The 15,487-nt window shown below is 45.6% G+C and overlaps 1 protein-coding gene across 2 annotated transcripts in view; it reads right to left on the bottom strand.

Moving 5' to 3' along the window:
• CDK16 (cyclin dependent kinase 16) overlaps positions 1 to 15,487 on the bottom strand; it is a 74,487-nt gene that overhangs the window by 30,961 nt on the left and 28,039 nt on the right. For both annotated transcript variants that reach the window (XM_082262992.1, XM_082262991.1), the window contains 3 exons: positions 5,898 to 6,028; positions 4,186 to 4,311; positions 4,012 to 4,068 (listed from right to left, as the gene is read on the bottom strand). In XM_082262992.1, the coding sequence (XP_082119118.1) occupies positions 4,012 to 4,068; positions 4,186 to 4,311; positions 5,898 to 6,028 (314 nt within the window). The remainder of the gene's footprint in view (positions 1 to 4,011; positions 4,069 to 4,185; positions 4,312 to 5,897; positions 6,029 to 15,487) is intronic.

The following is a 15,487-nucleotide window of genomic DNA, read 5'->3' as shown; positions in this document are numbered from 1 at the left end:
AAATCCAATCCACCTCTCTTGCAAGTCTTCTGATTCCTCCCTGATGACTGATATACACAACTGCCATGGTGTTTGGATCCCGAAAAGAAGACCCTCCAGTAAAATGGTCCAATGCTGCAGAAGTGGCTAAATTTGCCCAGAAAGTTCCAGAACGTTGTTTGGAAGACGAGACCCCTCCAATGACCAAATGTCCTGCATCAATAGGCTGGCATGTATCCTCCAAAGGATGGGAAATAAGTATTTAACTGACTCCAGAGCTGGATTCCTGAACCTCCAATCCAGGGACAACCTGGTTCTCAGTAAAAAAAACAAATTGTTCTGTCCAGAGACTAAAAAGGAATTTAGACTTCCAGCAAACCGCCACGACTAATAATTTAACGCTACGGCTATCTGCTCCACACGTTCAATAAACATTGAAATAAAAAAAATCTCTTAAAGTGAAAGGCAAGTCAAAATCCAACTAAGCTTAAATATATTCCCATCCCCATTTTTTGCCTATTCTATCTACCCTGTAAAAGGAAAGATGCCTATACTCACCTTTTCTGCAGTTGCTCCAGGCTAGTCACATGATCTCTCCAGCACTGGCTTCAGTTTAAAAGGAGAGATCACCAACAATGGCTGCAGAGCCTGGGCAGCAAGCAGAAGGATTGGATCGAAGATTGGAGTTCCATGTTTCCCTTTGCAAGCAAGAGCAGCAGCAGATAGATGCTTCTTTAAAGCTCTATGGCATTAAAAAAACAGTAAATGGGGATATGGGACAGACTGACGAAACGCCATGGCTTCAAGTCTCCACACACACCGTTGGCACCCCTACTGGGCAATCCGCGGTTCCCCCTGGGCCTCTGTCCTTCTACTTTTGAATGGTGGACCAATAAGGGATTTCTCCGTCTGGCGGACCTTTGTGATAGGAGGGGTCTTCTCCCTAGAGCTACACTACAGGAAAAACACACTCTTCCAGAGGGTGAGGTTTTTCGCTACACTCAAATTTCCCACTATGCTGCCTCTATGAAACGTCACTGTTACCTAGCAACCTCGACTATATCTATGCAACACGATTGATAAACAGACAGGCTACATATCTATGATATACAATGTATTGCATGATGACTGTACTAAATTGCCTTATAAGACCCGTTGGGAAGCAGACTTGGGAGAGGAATTGGACAGGGCGGAATGGAACAAGTTGGCGCAGCTGAACTCGAAATCCCTGATTAATACATCTCTGATAGAAGCCAACTATAAAGTCTTCTTGAGGTGGTATATGGTCCCGGTCCGGTTGGCGGCAGCGGTCCGGGAGGCCTCTCCTTTATGCTTTCGGGGCTGTGGTCAATCGGGCACAGTTTTACACATCTGGTGGACCTGTCCCAAGGTCCGCAGATTCTGGATCCAAGTGTATAATTTTATATACTCACTTACCAACATTAATTTGGTCAAGTCCCATCTACATGCGCTATTGGGCAAACCTATTGAACAGGCCCCCAAACACGCCAAACGCTTGGTTACCTTTATTTTTACAGCGGCCAATATTGCCATAGCCCGATCCTGGAGATCGCCAGTGATATTGATGGAGCTGCTTAAGGCTAAGCTGACCTGGATCATGGTAAATGAGAGAATGGTGGCCATCCTCCAAGACAAAATGCACCTCTTTGAGAAGACTTGGGACCCCTGGATGAGATATCTGGTGGGCCCCCTGTAAATTTGAGGGTATACCCTCTGTAACTTGAGAGCAGACGACTCTCTGTTGCTATCTTGACCCCTCTCTTGCGGACCTGGACACCAACCCCTTACCGCTCCTGTCTCTTATTCCGCCCTCCCCATCCCCCACCTCTTCCTTATTCTTTCTTTTCTTTCCTTCCTTTTCATTCCTACCTATACTCTTATTTCCACTGCTCTGACACTGCAGATGTGGTTCCCCTTGGATCATTATAGACCTGTCAGTGCCGCTTAAAGCGGCTCTTACGCTGTAATTTGCCATATCGGTTGCCTTGGTATACTAATGTGATTGAATCGGCTTCCCGGGGCCGTTGGTGTTGCGGCAGGCTGGGGTTTTGGCAACCGCTCTCCTCCTTGGGGAGCAGCGTGTTCCCCTTTGGGCGCCGGAGGGGGGGGGGACGAGCCCGGACCTGGTTGGCGTCGCCCCGGTCCGTGGGAACAACCGGAAGGGTGCTCTTCTTGTATGCCATTGCCATGCGCTCCTTCGGGGGCTATGTCGACAGTTCTACATTGTTCTGTTTTTTTTTTCATAGCAGATGTTAACTCTATGCATTATTGTGTATTTTTCTTTGCACATAAACCAAATAAAAATCTATTGAAATCTAAAAAAAAAAAAAAACAGTAAATGGCCCTGCAAGAAACACTCCTCTCAGTGCTCAGCCCATCCACTCACCAAGTGAGTCTTCAGAGACAGGGCAAATGTTAAGGCAATGCCAGCAGCTCTGTACCTTAAACGCTTTACAGCTAACTTTTACCAAAATGGAGTCTGGAAAGCGCCCCACACAGAGCCCAGTACCTGAATGTCACTTCCAGGCTATCCTTGTAACATCCAGTCCAGTGTTTGAGGCACAATGCTCACAAAAGCCAAATGAAGGAAGACCACTGCAATCAAAGAGACAAAGCACGAGCACTGATGTAGAAAAGAGTTGTGATCAAAAAGTAAAAAAAAAAAAAACATTAAAAAATTGCAGAAGGAAAAGTGTGAGCCAAAAAATAGGTTAGTATTTACCACACTAGAGCTTAAGAAGACATCCATCCTCCTACGACTCTAATGAAAAAAAGATATGAGGCAAGCTGGCCAAAGAAGGGGTGGGCTGGATTACAGTTTGATGTTTGCCAGTGTCCAATCCTCCTAAAGGTGGCAATATAACCTGTAGGTTACCAACTTTCTGTGTCCCTCAAAGAACAAGAAAAACATTTTCACATATTCTAACCCATTGACAAGCTGCTAGATGTGTTTTGTTTGGGTCCCCACTGCAAAGATTTTCTATCACTTCCTGTCCTGACAGAGGGTGAGGGACAACCGTAATAAAAATATGATAGAGGCTCTAATGCTTCCCCACACTTTTAAAAACAAAATAAAACCGTTTGGCTGGGGTTGAGTTTAATGTAGCAACCACTTACTCTTCAATGTCTTTTATATTATTCCATAGTTCCCCCTGCCTCCATCATCCAGAATTTAAAGTGTTTGTTACCCCAGCTTTTCATATTACGGATATGTGCCTGCTGTACCATGTACTTGTATTGAAAAGTATCCTGTTCTCTTAGTATTGCTTCCTTTAAGTGAAATCCCTGGTGATCCTCCCAGTCCCTCTGCTTTCCTATTAGAAACGCAGGAAAGCACACCATGGTCAGTTCTCTAGCAATGCTGAGAACTCAGGCTTCTTTCCTCCAATGATCAGATTTGTCCTGACCACGCCCCCTCTGCACAGCCATTCACGGGAGAATTCAGTATACTGTTGTTTCTCCTCCCCAGCTCTTATGCAGCTGAGAACAGGGATTATGTGATCACTTAAAAAAAAGGGGAAAAAAAAAAAAAAAGGTATTTATAATGGTTTAACTGAATGGGTTGTTTTACAAGGTGATTCAAAACCTTACTCTTCCCAAACTCATCACTCCTACTACAATGTCCTCCAATTCATTCTATCCTTAATAGACCTCACAGATTTCCTGCAGACACACTAGAAATCTTAAGCTACCTTGTAAATGTGATGTCTGGGCTACTGGTGAGTTGCTGTACAACAGGGCTGCCTCAAGGTAAGCCTACTCTGTTTGTGCATTACTATGTATGTTCTCATATTTGGGAACCAAACATATTGAAAGGTACTTGGACATGGCAATGTGGATTCCACACATATTTGCAAATGTAAGCAACTGAAAACTCGGTTTTTAGCAGATTAGCAATTTTTCCTTTTTTTTTTTTTTTTTGCTGGCTCGCCTGAAAGTGTGCTGGAGATCCCTTGGTCATCTAAATCATGTCTACCTACTCACCAAACATTGTCATTGTTTATTACCTACCTCTCCCAATTTGTCCAACTTGACGTAGGTCTCCAACTTCCCAAAACCAATCTCTGACTGAAAGGGAAAATATGTAATTCAGCACAAATATGAAACTGGAAACCAAAAACAAGGGACTTTCCATCAAGAGGCTCAACATCAAAATAAAATTAGTTTAAAGACAGGCTTACTCACCAAAGAGACTCGTCTTAATCGCCTACTCAGGGGCTTATCAAATGGAGGGCTACTGAGAGCCAGCTTCTCCAGATATCCCTCAGGAAGACGAATATCCGCTGGGAGGGACAGACGCTTATTAATGTCCTAAAGAAAGAGTAAGATGCAGAATTAATGGGAGTTGTCACAATCCAAGATATCTCAGGCTCAAAGTTACCAACATTATGTGAAAAATGTCAAAACAAAAAGGAGGGATCTATACAGGGTGATCACATGAAAAAGTGGTTCTAAAGCCTAAATAATTTTTACCCTAATGTATTCCTTGTACTAAGGTTAAAAATTGTTTAGGCATCAGTATCCCCCCCCCCCCTCCTTTACTTACCTAAACCCTCATTCGGTCCAGCGCTGTGCATGTCTGCAGGCTTTTCTCTCCCCTTATAAAAGCCAGTGACAAGGGAGGGGGGGGCGGGGTTGTATCCCCCTGTCTGTGTCAACGGATGCTTGAGAGCGAGGACGCACAGGTTTCCCCAAGGGAAGTGTCTTCCTATGGGGGCAATAGACATGGAGGAGAAGCCAGGAGTGCTGGTGTGGGGGACCCAAGAAGGAGAGGTTCGGGCCCACTCTGTGTAATTCCATTGCACAGAGCAGGTAAGTAGAACAAGTTTATTTTATTTATTTTTTAAATACCTTTACAACCACTTTAAATGCCCATTCACACTACTGACCAGTCGCCTGACAAGTCGCGGTCCATGCAGTGCTACGGGAACCGTTCTAATAGGAGCGACTCAAGTCGCTCTGACTTACAAAGTAGTTCCTGTACTACTTTGGGGCAACATCGGAGCGACTTGCATTGACATTCATTATATGAAGTCTGTGCAAGTCGTGCCGAAGTCGAGATGCACACGACTTCACAGGTCGCCCCCGAAGTCGTGCCGCGCTAGTGTGAACCGGCACTAAGGTTCAAAAGAACTTGGGTAAAGAAGGAAACCTATTTAAAAAAAAATATTGAAGCTGAAACTATTTTTGCAGATCCAGGCTTCAGGGCTGTCATGTTTATTCTTCTTTCACAAGCATGATGTAGTGAAGGGTTGGGACACCTGTAATGCATGTGTTCTCTTAGTCAGTGAGCTAAGGGTACGCAAGAGGATGACAACTCCAATTAAAGTATCCTTTAATGGTCTTCTTAGAAAAGAGGAACCACTGTGCTGTGGCCTGGACGATTTCCTAAATCAGTGGTTCTCAACTCCGGTCCTCGGGACCCACCAACAGGCCAGGTTTGCAAGATAACTAAATTACATCACAGGTGATCTAATTTGCTGCTCAGTGATTGCAGTATTCTAGTCTGCATCCCCCAAGGTAATACTTAAAATCTGGCCTGTTAGTGGGTCCCGAGGACCGGAATTGAGAACCACTGTCCTAAATGAACATAATATAACTGGATACTAACATTTATAGGTAAAGTTAATCCAGGGAATATCCTATTGCCTCTTTGGGGAATCAGGAAGGATTTTTTTCCCCCGCTAGAGAAAATGGGATCATACTTTATTGGGGTTGTATTGCCTTCATCTGGATCAACTGTAGGTATTAGTGTATATGGCGGATTTCTGTTTTTTTTTTTTTTCTCTTTTCTTTGTTGGTTGAACTGGATGGACTTTTGTTTTTGTCTAGGTTGACCACCTAGTTAATATAGTTGAAAAAAGACACAAGGAAGAAATAAACCCAATCAGTTTCACCTCTGTGGATATTTTACGAGCAGCGTTGTTCCTCATCCTCACTCGCACCGGTGACTGAACCTCATCGGAGGACCCAGACGCTTGGTCGCTCTCTCCGTCCGAGCCCATCTTTAGGTCTTCATGTACAATCTCTACGCAGAAGGAAAAAGCGGGTCATATGAAGGAGAGTAGCAAGTCTAAGATCGCAAGAAAAGAGACAATCTTGAAGATGGAAAGAATTTCTAAAACAGCTACTAAACTTTGGTGTAGGTATCTTGTTGAACTGAATAGATGGCTGGATAGGCTATTTGAAGAAAAGTTCAAAATTGGCTACCAAGCAGCAAAATACAATGGTGAAAAAATGTTTTAGAAAAAAAAAAAAAAAAGCATGACTTCATGTAACGAGTAGGAGAGGAGACACATAAGAAACAAGTATGTTATGTTTAAAGAAAAACAAAGGTTATGAGGACTTTGGAATGCCAGAAGAGAGAAAGAGTCTACAGTTTGTTACAACGAAGTTCCAATGAGATAATGCCTGTGACAAAAGTAGTGCAGGCTTGGACCAGGAACCAGGTGGTCAATGTGCCTCAAAAGAAAACTACAGCTTGTACCCACATTTATATAGCCTTTCCAACTGATGCCAATGGAAAAATGGGATTTTTGACTTACTGTAAAATCTATTTCTCTGATGTTCATTGACGGACACAGCTCCTGATATTCTTAACCATTGAGTTATACTGCCCCCTACAGGAGTAGGACAATAGGCAGAAAAAAGTCTGGCTAGGCTTTTGGGCAGTCCCAGGGGGTATACTCCCTCTCTCTGCTATAGGTACTTAGTTTTGTTACAAGCAGTGTCAGAAGAATAACCACTCTACAGACGGGTGGGTGCGGTGTCCGTCAATGAACATCAGAGAAATGGATTTTACAGTTTGTCAAAAATCCCATTTTCTCTTTCGTTCATTGACGGACACAGCTCCTGATCTTCTTAACCATTGGGGCGTCCCAAAGCAGTGTTAAACGTGAGGGGTGGGAACAGTGAAAAATAAATTCCCAAGGCTAAACTATAGCCAACCAGGTAAACCGACGACCAGGTAGCCGCCTTGCAAACCTTTGTCACTGACGCCTGGTGACGGAAGGCCCAGGAGGCACTGAGCTCCTGAGTAGAGTGTGCCTTGAGAGAGAAAAGGAGGAACCTGACCCTTGATGGAATAGGCCTGAATCACCGTCTGTCTGATCCATCTGGAAATGGTCGCAGAGGAAGCAGACAACCCTTTCTGCAGCCCATCTGTAAGCACAAATGGTGAGTCCGATTCCCTAAAAGACTTAGTAGCTGCCAGGTACACCCTAATCGCCCCAACCACATCCAAGGCATGCAAAGCAATTTCCTTCGGATGTTTTGGCTTGGGACACAGGGAAGGCAACACAATGTCTTCATTCAAATGAAAATCAGAGACAACCTGAGGAAGAAACGACAGACAGGGGCAAAGAACCACTTTATCACTGTGAACCACCAAGTAAGGTGAATGACAGGGTAACAATTCCGAGACCCTGTGCACAGAGGTGAAAGCCACCAAAAAGTCCACCTTCTGGGACAGCGTATGCAGGGGAATGTCCCGAAGATTCTCAAAAGGAGGTTTCTGAAGGACAGAGCACCAAACTGAGGTCCCAAGGCGGCAACAGAGACCGCACTGGAGGGATCAAGTGCCTAACTCCCTGAAGAAAAGTTCGCACCAAGGAGTATGTGGCCTAGGGCTTTTGAAAGAAGGCCACTAAAGCAGACACTTGAACCTTGATAGTACTCAAGGCCAGTTTCTGCTCAACCCCCCGTTGAAGGAAGGTCAAGATCCGAGGCACCGAAAAAAGAGCGAGGATGAGCGCAAAAGACTCACACCACGCAATGTACGCCTTCCATGTACGATGGTAGATCTTCCTAGAAGTAGATTTCCTAGCTTTTAACAGCGTTGGAATCACTGACAAAAACCTCTATTCATCTAGCAAAGCCGTCAAAGCCAGCAACTGTAAAGCAGGATGGAAGATTGGTCCTTGGGACAGCAGATCCTCCCTGAGAGGAAGCTTCCAAGTTATGTTGGCGACCAGCCGCACCAGATCAGTGTACCAAGCCGGTGAGGCCAGTCCAGGGCCACTAAGATAACAGAAATCCCTTCTGCCTCGACCCTGCGTAGAAGTCTTGGCAGAAGTTTGAGAGGAGGGAAGGCGTAAATCAGATGATACTGACCCCACAGGGCCACCAGAGCATCCGTGGCGTTCGCCAAGGGATACCGTGACCAAGCCACAAACCTCTGCACCATTCTGTTGAGCCGGGATGCCATCTGACCCACCTCGGGGATGCCCCACCGGAGGCACAACTGATGAAACCCCTTCGGATGAAGGGACTACTCCCCTTGGTCCAACGCCTGCCGACTGAGGTAATCTGCCTGCCAGTTTTCCACCCCGGTAATGTGTACGGCGGAGAGGGCTGGAACGAACCGTTCTTCCCACCTTAGAATGACGGAAACCTCTAGAACCGCCAGGACACTTCTTGTGCCCCCCTGGTGATTGACATAAGCCACAGCAGTGGCACTGTCCGATTGAATGCGCACTGGACATCTCTGAAGACGATCCGTCCAATGTTCCAGGCACAGTCTGATGGCTCAGAGTACCAAGACATTGATCTGTAGTCTGGACTCTTCCAGTGTCCAGACCCCCTGAGCAGATATTTTGCCCAGGACGGCGCCCCAGCTGGACAGGCTGACATTCTTGGTAACCACTGTCCAATACAAGGGGAGGAAGGATTTGCCCAGCCGAAGCACAAAGCCACCATATCAGGGACCGCTTTCATTCACTGGCTCAGCCGGATCTGATTTTCCAGAGACTGTGGATTCTTGTCCCATTTGACCAGAATCTCCCTTGCAGGGACCTTGTTTGGAACTGTGCAAATGGAACTGCCTCGAAGGTAGACACCATCAGGCCCAGCACCCGCATACAAGTCGAGGGATTACCATCTGCTTGACAGCAGAAGACGAATTACAGCCTGCTGTCTCCGTAGTTTGTCCAGAGGAAGGAGCACTCTGGCTAAGGCGGAGTCCATAGTCAGACCCAGATAGTCCAGCTTTGTGAACGGAACCAGAGCAGACTTCTGAAAATTCAGAATCCAGCCAAACACCCTCAAGCTCGTATGTGGGTTTCCAGGTTTTCCACTAGAGCAGTTGGACACTCCGCTCGCAGAAGGAGGTCGTCCCAAGTAGCCCAGTAGCACGATCCCCCATTGGCGTAACAATGCTAGCACCGGGGCCAACACTTTCGCGAAGACCCAAGGAGCAGAAGCGAGACCAAAGGGTAACGCCACAAACTGATAATGCTCCTCTCCCACGGCAAAGCAGGGGAATCGCTGGAGACCAACACATATTAGAATGTGAAGGTAAGCGTCCTTGATTTCAATGAAGGCAAGAAAAATGCCTCTGATGCAGGTAAGCCACCACCATGCGAACGGACTCCATTTTGAATTTCTGCACCCGCAACAAAGCAGTTCAGAGCTTTGAAGTCCAGAATTGGATGCACCTTGCCTGCCTTCCTTCCTTCCTTGGGACTGTAAACAGGTTTGAGTAAAACCCCTGAAAACGTTCTGAAATCTGAACCATTACCCTTTAAAGTAAAAAAAGTCTTTCACCGCCCCAAAAAGAGCCTTACTGGAGGGAAAGAACGAAACTCGATCTTGTAGCCAGATCGAATGACCTCGTGGACCCACCTAACTTATACCAGGGGAGTCCACGGGTCCAGGAACCAGCAACAACATCCCCTCACCCCAGATATGGGTGAGGGCGTATCTTCATGCTGAAGGGGTCTTGTCTGCGGGTCTGGAGAAGCCCTCTCTTGACTTGCCAGACCAAGTTCGCTTGGATCCTCCAGAGGAGGCCCCGAAGGGCTCCGATCCCTTGTCAGTCGACCCTGAGGGACGAATAAAACTTCTTATGAGTCGAGAAGGAGGGCCCACGTCTACAACGAGGGTCCTTGCCCTTAGTAGCCTGCGGAAGAACCAGCTAGTCTGCCAGCTCAGCACAAAAGCCTAGCCCACTCGGTCAGAGTCTGCAACACCAGGGCAATGGTGAATATCGGCCTCAGTTCCGAACCAGCCAGGGTGTACATATTGCAGGCCACAGCCTCCGCCTTCCTGTCAGCCGGGTCCTTAAAGGCTGGGGACTCTTCAACTGGAATCATGGTTTTCTTGTTTAATCTGGAAAACGGAGGGTCCACCACAGGTGGAACAGTCCACTTAAGAAGGGACTCCTCATAGGGGTATCGCCTTGCAAAATCGCTTAAAGACACCAAGGGGGCGCTTAGGTCGTCCCCACTATTTAGTGACAATTCTGTAAAAATAGGAGGGGAAAGGGAACACCTTTTTCGCTCTAGATGGCTTGTGAATGCCAAAGGGAACCTGTGCCCCTGCCACAGTTTCAGCTGCGTCCTCCATCTTTAAGGTCTCACACACAGTTACAATCAGTGCGTCCACCAGTGCCTTTTCATGCGCAGTTGCAGAAGTGGAGGAATCATCCTATCTGAGGATTCAGGGCGCATGGTCGCAGACCCAGCAGAGTGACCCACGTCCGCGGCGGCCAAATCAGATTAAGGATCTAATGAGACAGATGAGGCAGGGGAAGGCAGGGGGCGCTTTTTGCCAGCCTGTCGGCCAAGAGCCACCTTCACCCGGGACAGCAAGGACTCCAGGACCGCCGTCAATGCATCGATAGATGGATAGAACCCGGAGGGCCCCGCAGCCTCAGAGAGGGGATCAGGTGTGAAGATGTGCTCCAAAAAGTGTCACCAGGAGGACCCCACAAAAAAGTGTAAAACATTGCTAAGGGAAAACCCCCACCGCTCTGGCAGCCCACCCAGTTGCCAGCCACAGAGCACCAATCAATCCTCAGTAGAGAAGGGAGAGGACCCCACAGCACCCTGCCCCCACCCTAGGCGGTGGACAAGGCCACCCCACAGCCCCAGTGGAGGAGGGTGGGAGGATGGGGGGGCAAGATGGCCCACCAGACCGATGAGGGGGGTACCTAATGGGAAGGAGGGGAACCCAGGGGTCCGACAGTCCACCCCAAACCCCTCCAGGCGGAGAGGAGGGGACAGTTAATTATCATACCAGGAATCAGACGGGCACCGCTCCAAAAATAAACTTCTCACCATCAAAATGGCGGGGGCTGTCAGCCAGGAGAAAAGCTGCGACTCGGGCTGAGACCCGGTCCTATGCGACCTCGCGAGGCATTTAACTCGCAGGCCAGCCCCCATCCGGTGGAGCTATGTCCCACTGCATGCGCTCGCTGAACAGACTGGGGTGACCACTGGATCTAGATGATCCATCCCGTCGCCCAGTCCAGTTGATTGTCGATCTCACAGGAAGAAGTTCAGGAGAAAAAAAATCTAAAAAGAAAAAAAATTGTCAGGACCAGAGATCCCAGCAAGGAACTAGGTCTTTACTCCTGACTAGGTACCTATAGCAGAGAGAGGGAGTATACCCCCTGGAACTGCTCCATAGGCATAGTCAAGCTTTTTTCTGCCTAGTATACTAGTAGAACTCAACTGTTAAGAAGATAAGGAGCTGTGTCCGTCAATGAACGAAAGAGAAACATGTTTTACAACTACTGAAAATGTTGTGTTGACTCCTGAAATTAACTTTTGTAGTAGGTGGGGTGAGCAGCAACATTTGATTCTGAGGGTGATGCCAAATAGACAACAAAGAGGAAAATAGACACAAGGGTCTATTAAAACAAGGTCTTAACATAGGGTCAGTCTACTATGAAAAGTGGCGGCTGCTACCCTGAGGCACAACCGTCAAGAAATAACCCCTTAAAGCACTGTTCTGGGCAAACCTCACAGCTACAAGCATTCTTTGTGTGCACTTCCACACTCTTCTCGCCTTGAAAATCTGGCAGTGGCTCCCATCTGCTGAGCACCTACAGAAAATAGAAACTGCCTCAGAGCTGAAGATTTCCCTGAAACGCGTCCTGGATCCTCTGATGGTGTAACCTTTTTGGCACTGGGACATTAGGTCATTGGCTCAGCGTCTAGGAAGAGCCTTTACATTCTTAGCAATCTGGACACTGGGTTATGGACTAATCGTCTGCGTGTCTCCGGACAGTGCCCTGACAGCGGCGCACAGTTTTGCCCTTAATTGCTCCTGATGCATTTACCTTTGTGAGTAGGATCTTTGTTTTATTAAAGGCTTACATTGACATACTACACAAGAGCAGTAGCGCCGCCTGTCCTTTCCCCCTTACAGGTGGATACCCTCTTCCATGATGGACAGCAGCATGCTTTTAATGTTAGTTTTCTAATATCTAGTCCAGGGCTACCCACTTATTCTTTTTTTTTTTTTTTTTTTTTGGTATTTACCTTGTATACCATTTGTTTCCATTTTTTGGATATTTTGTTTCTTTTATTCTTCTAGTAAAACACATACATTAAATCAATTTCCTCTGTTTCTTTTACTGTGTTTAGAGAAAGCATTGGTGAGTGTCTAGCGCTGTGCACTAATCGCCTCTCTTTGGCGCCCAGGTTTTTATGTTATGCAGATATTGTTACCCAAGATATAACAAAATGACTGCCAAGAGTAAAGAGAGAATAGGAAATGGAAGTAAAGCTTAAAAATCTCACAAAGATTTGACAATGAAGTAGTGGGAAAAGGAAAAATAAACTTGTCATGTGACGTATACGAGGGTCTCCCTCTGAACATGCTAGTTGACTGCCTGCAATACAATACCAGTTAATCACCTGAAATACTGCAGGTGTGAGTATGACAGCAGGCAACTATCTTTTTTTAGGAGATGTCAATGATGTTCTCCTCTAGCTGTCTCCCATAATGGGTTTCCTTTAAAGTGGAACTAAAGTCTAAAGCTGGATACACACTATACAACTTTTGTTGGTAGATTTCCTTCAGATTTACCTTTACTATGTAGTGCAAGGGCCTGCCAGATTGCATACAAATTGAAAGTGTTTAGGTTTGACCTTATATTATATGGTTTTGGTAAGTATAAAGGAAAAAGTCTTCAGAAAATCTTATAGTGTGTATGGCCCATTACTTTTAAAAAATTGCAAGCAGGCAGGCTCTTTGTTGCAGGAAAAAAAAACATGCAAAGTCCCTTTGGCAATAAAATAAACTTTCCTTTCTGCTTGCAGTCTTCTTTAGAAGAATCTATACTTTACGTTTAGCTCCACATGCACACTACCTGTGTGCCGGGGTGTCTAAACTCCTGCAGATGCGCAAGAATTACAACATTTTGTGCCAACTAATCAAAAAGCCAAAGACCCAACACCCAGAAGAAGCTGGAGAAGATGCCAGCACCAGCAATGGACCAGAGTAAGCTTTGGAGACTTTAGTTCTGCTTTAAAACAACTCTTTCCTTCTCCACAATTTACTGCATTTATTTGGCCTACACAAAAGAATGTACAATTAGCGAGCAAAAACTCTGCAGTCTGTCCAGCAACTCAGCTAGGTCGGCCATACACGGTTCAAAGCTCAGCTAGTTCAGCAGGAACCGGTCGAGATACAAACCATTAATGGACAGGCTGAATGTACCCAGTTGATCGATCGATCAACTTGGGTACAACCAGCCTGCCGGATTCGCTTCTGATTATTGTAGGCGGCTGCTATAGCCGCTAGTGATAATCAATGGCTTCCTCCACCCGCTCCTGCCCCATCGCCAGGAGAAGACAATGGCCCAGCAGGAGGGATTCCCCAGTCAGCACTGCCTGCGTTGATGGGGGAATCATGGAAATTTCTTTCCTGCAACCTGTGGCTGCAGGAAAGAAATTTTCACCATCTATGGCCCGCTCTGTTTTTCCTTTTGGTCATTATCTTGTTCACAGCAATAGGAAGGTGTGGGGCCAGGCTGTCAATCACAGCCCACATATCAAATACCCTGCTGACCATAAATGTAGGTACCTGCTATCTATATACAGTAAACCCCCGCTCCATCGCGGTTCAGTTTTTGCGGTCCCAGTGTATTGCGTTTTTTTCTGTAATGTTATTTTACTATATAAATCATTGAAAATTAAATATTTTAGACCTCAAAATGCTTTTACACGTAGAGTGACAGTAAAAAAAAACATGCCTACGGTGTATTTAATAGGGTTTTTCTATTTAGCGGATTTTCACTTTTTAGCGGGTGGGTCCGGAACGTAACCCCCGCGATGGAAGGGGGTTTACTGTATACTGTACGCCAGCAGACAGGGGAGTGGTTAGAGATAGAGTGAGGACTTAGCTACTGACTTTTGGTAAAAAGTCTTAATTTGCAACAATGCTGTTTGCACATTTTTGGGAAAGACCATGTGCTTTGAAATAGTTGATGCAGCACTATTAGCTCAAATCGCAGCCACAGTACGAGCTGCATAGAATTTGCACGCTCTCCTTTGCTTAAAGTATTACTAAATCCATAACAGTAAAATCAGACTGTATATGCAGTAAAGCATGCTTGTTATACTCACTGTGGAAGGAGTTAATCCTCTGCATTGTGTAAAAAAAAAAGCAGTTTGAGCCTGTCTTTTCTGAACCTCCCCTTCTTCCACTGCCCCCAATCCATCTTCTGATAGAACAGAGACTTGTGGGCAAGCTGCACATGCTCAGTTTGGTGTGTATTTCTAGACTTTTTATTTTCTTGGGAGAGTGCATGTGATCAGCTCAGGGCCAATCAGTACTGTCCAGACAGAGGGTCAGGGGTCCTGCAGCCTTATAGGACAATCAGGGGAGAATGAAAAAAATTCTCCTACAAGCTTTAACTAAAGCTGGATACACACTATCCAACTTTTGTGGTTAGATTTCCTTCAGATTTACCTTTTCTATGTAGTGCAAGGGCCTGCCAGATTGCATACAAATTGAAAGTGTTTAGGTTTGACCTCATATTATATGGTTTTGGTAAATCTAAAGGAAAAAGTCTTCAGAAAATCTTATAGTGTGTATGGCCCATTAGACTGCTATATACTGCTAATGAGAAAAGGTATTTAGCAGTTTATATTTACTAAAACTATTGCATTTCTATGTTCGGTGTACTGTGGGAAACCAGATATAGTGAATGCAGGCTCCTGGGTTTAGTAACACTTAAATTGCAACCCAGATATTTATTACCTCTCAGAGGGATCACAGTACTTTCACAGGACATTCACTGGTGGTAAATCAGACATTGGTATTTTAAAAAGCCTGCACCAGGAAGATTCACCTGCTAGTAATGCTTAGTGAATGTCGGTCACTTCTTTCTCTATACATACCCTTGACATTAAATATTGGTGAAAAATAATGATTTTAGCTATTAAATGCTTATTTCATGTGGAAAAATAGCAAGCACACTGCTATTTTGTTATTTATATTTCACAAGTGAACTTTTTTGGGAAAAATTATGAGATAAAATAAAATGAGTCAAATTAAAAATTAATTCATTTGAGTAAATTGAACCTTTAGCATGGTCAGTAAGGATTTTTTTTTTCCTTTAAGGGGGGTTTCCTCTGGGTACTCCACTTTCCTCCCACTCTCCCAGGATGTGCTGGTAGGTTCATTAGCCCCTGTCTAAATTGGCCATAGTATGTCTATGTATTCATGTAAAGTAGGAAGCTTAGATTGTAAG

Source organism: Pelophylax lessonae (assembly GCF_965119305.1).
Source record: "Pelophylax lessonae genome assembly, chromosome: 7".
Taxonomy (NCBI): Eukaryota; Metazoa; Chordata; class Amphibia; order Anura; family Ranidae; genus Pelophylax; species Pelophylax lessonae.
Note: the sequence above shows the minus strand (reverse complement) of the source record. Positions and strands in the feature narration are given on the sequence as shown.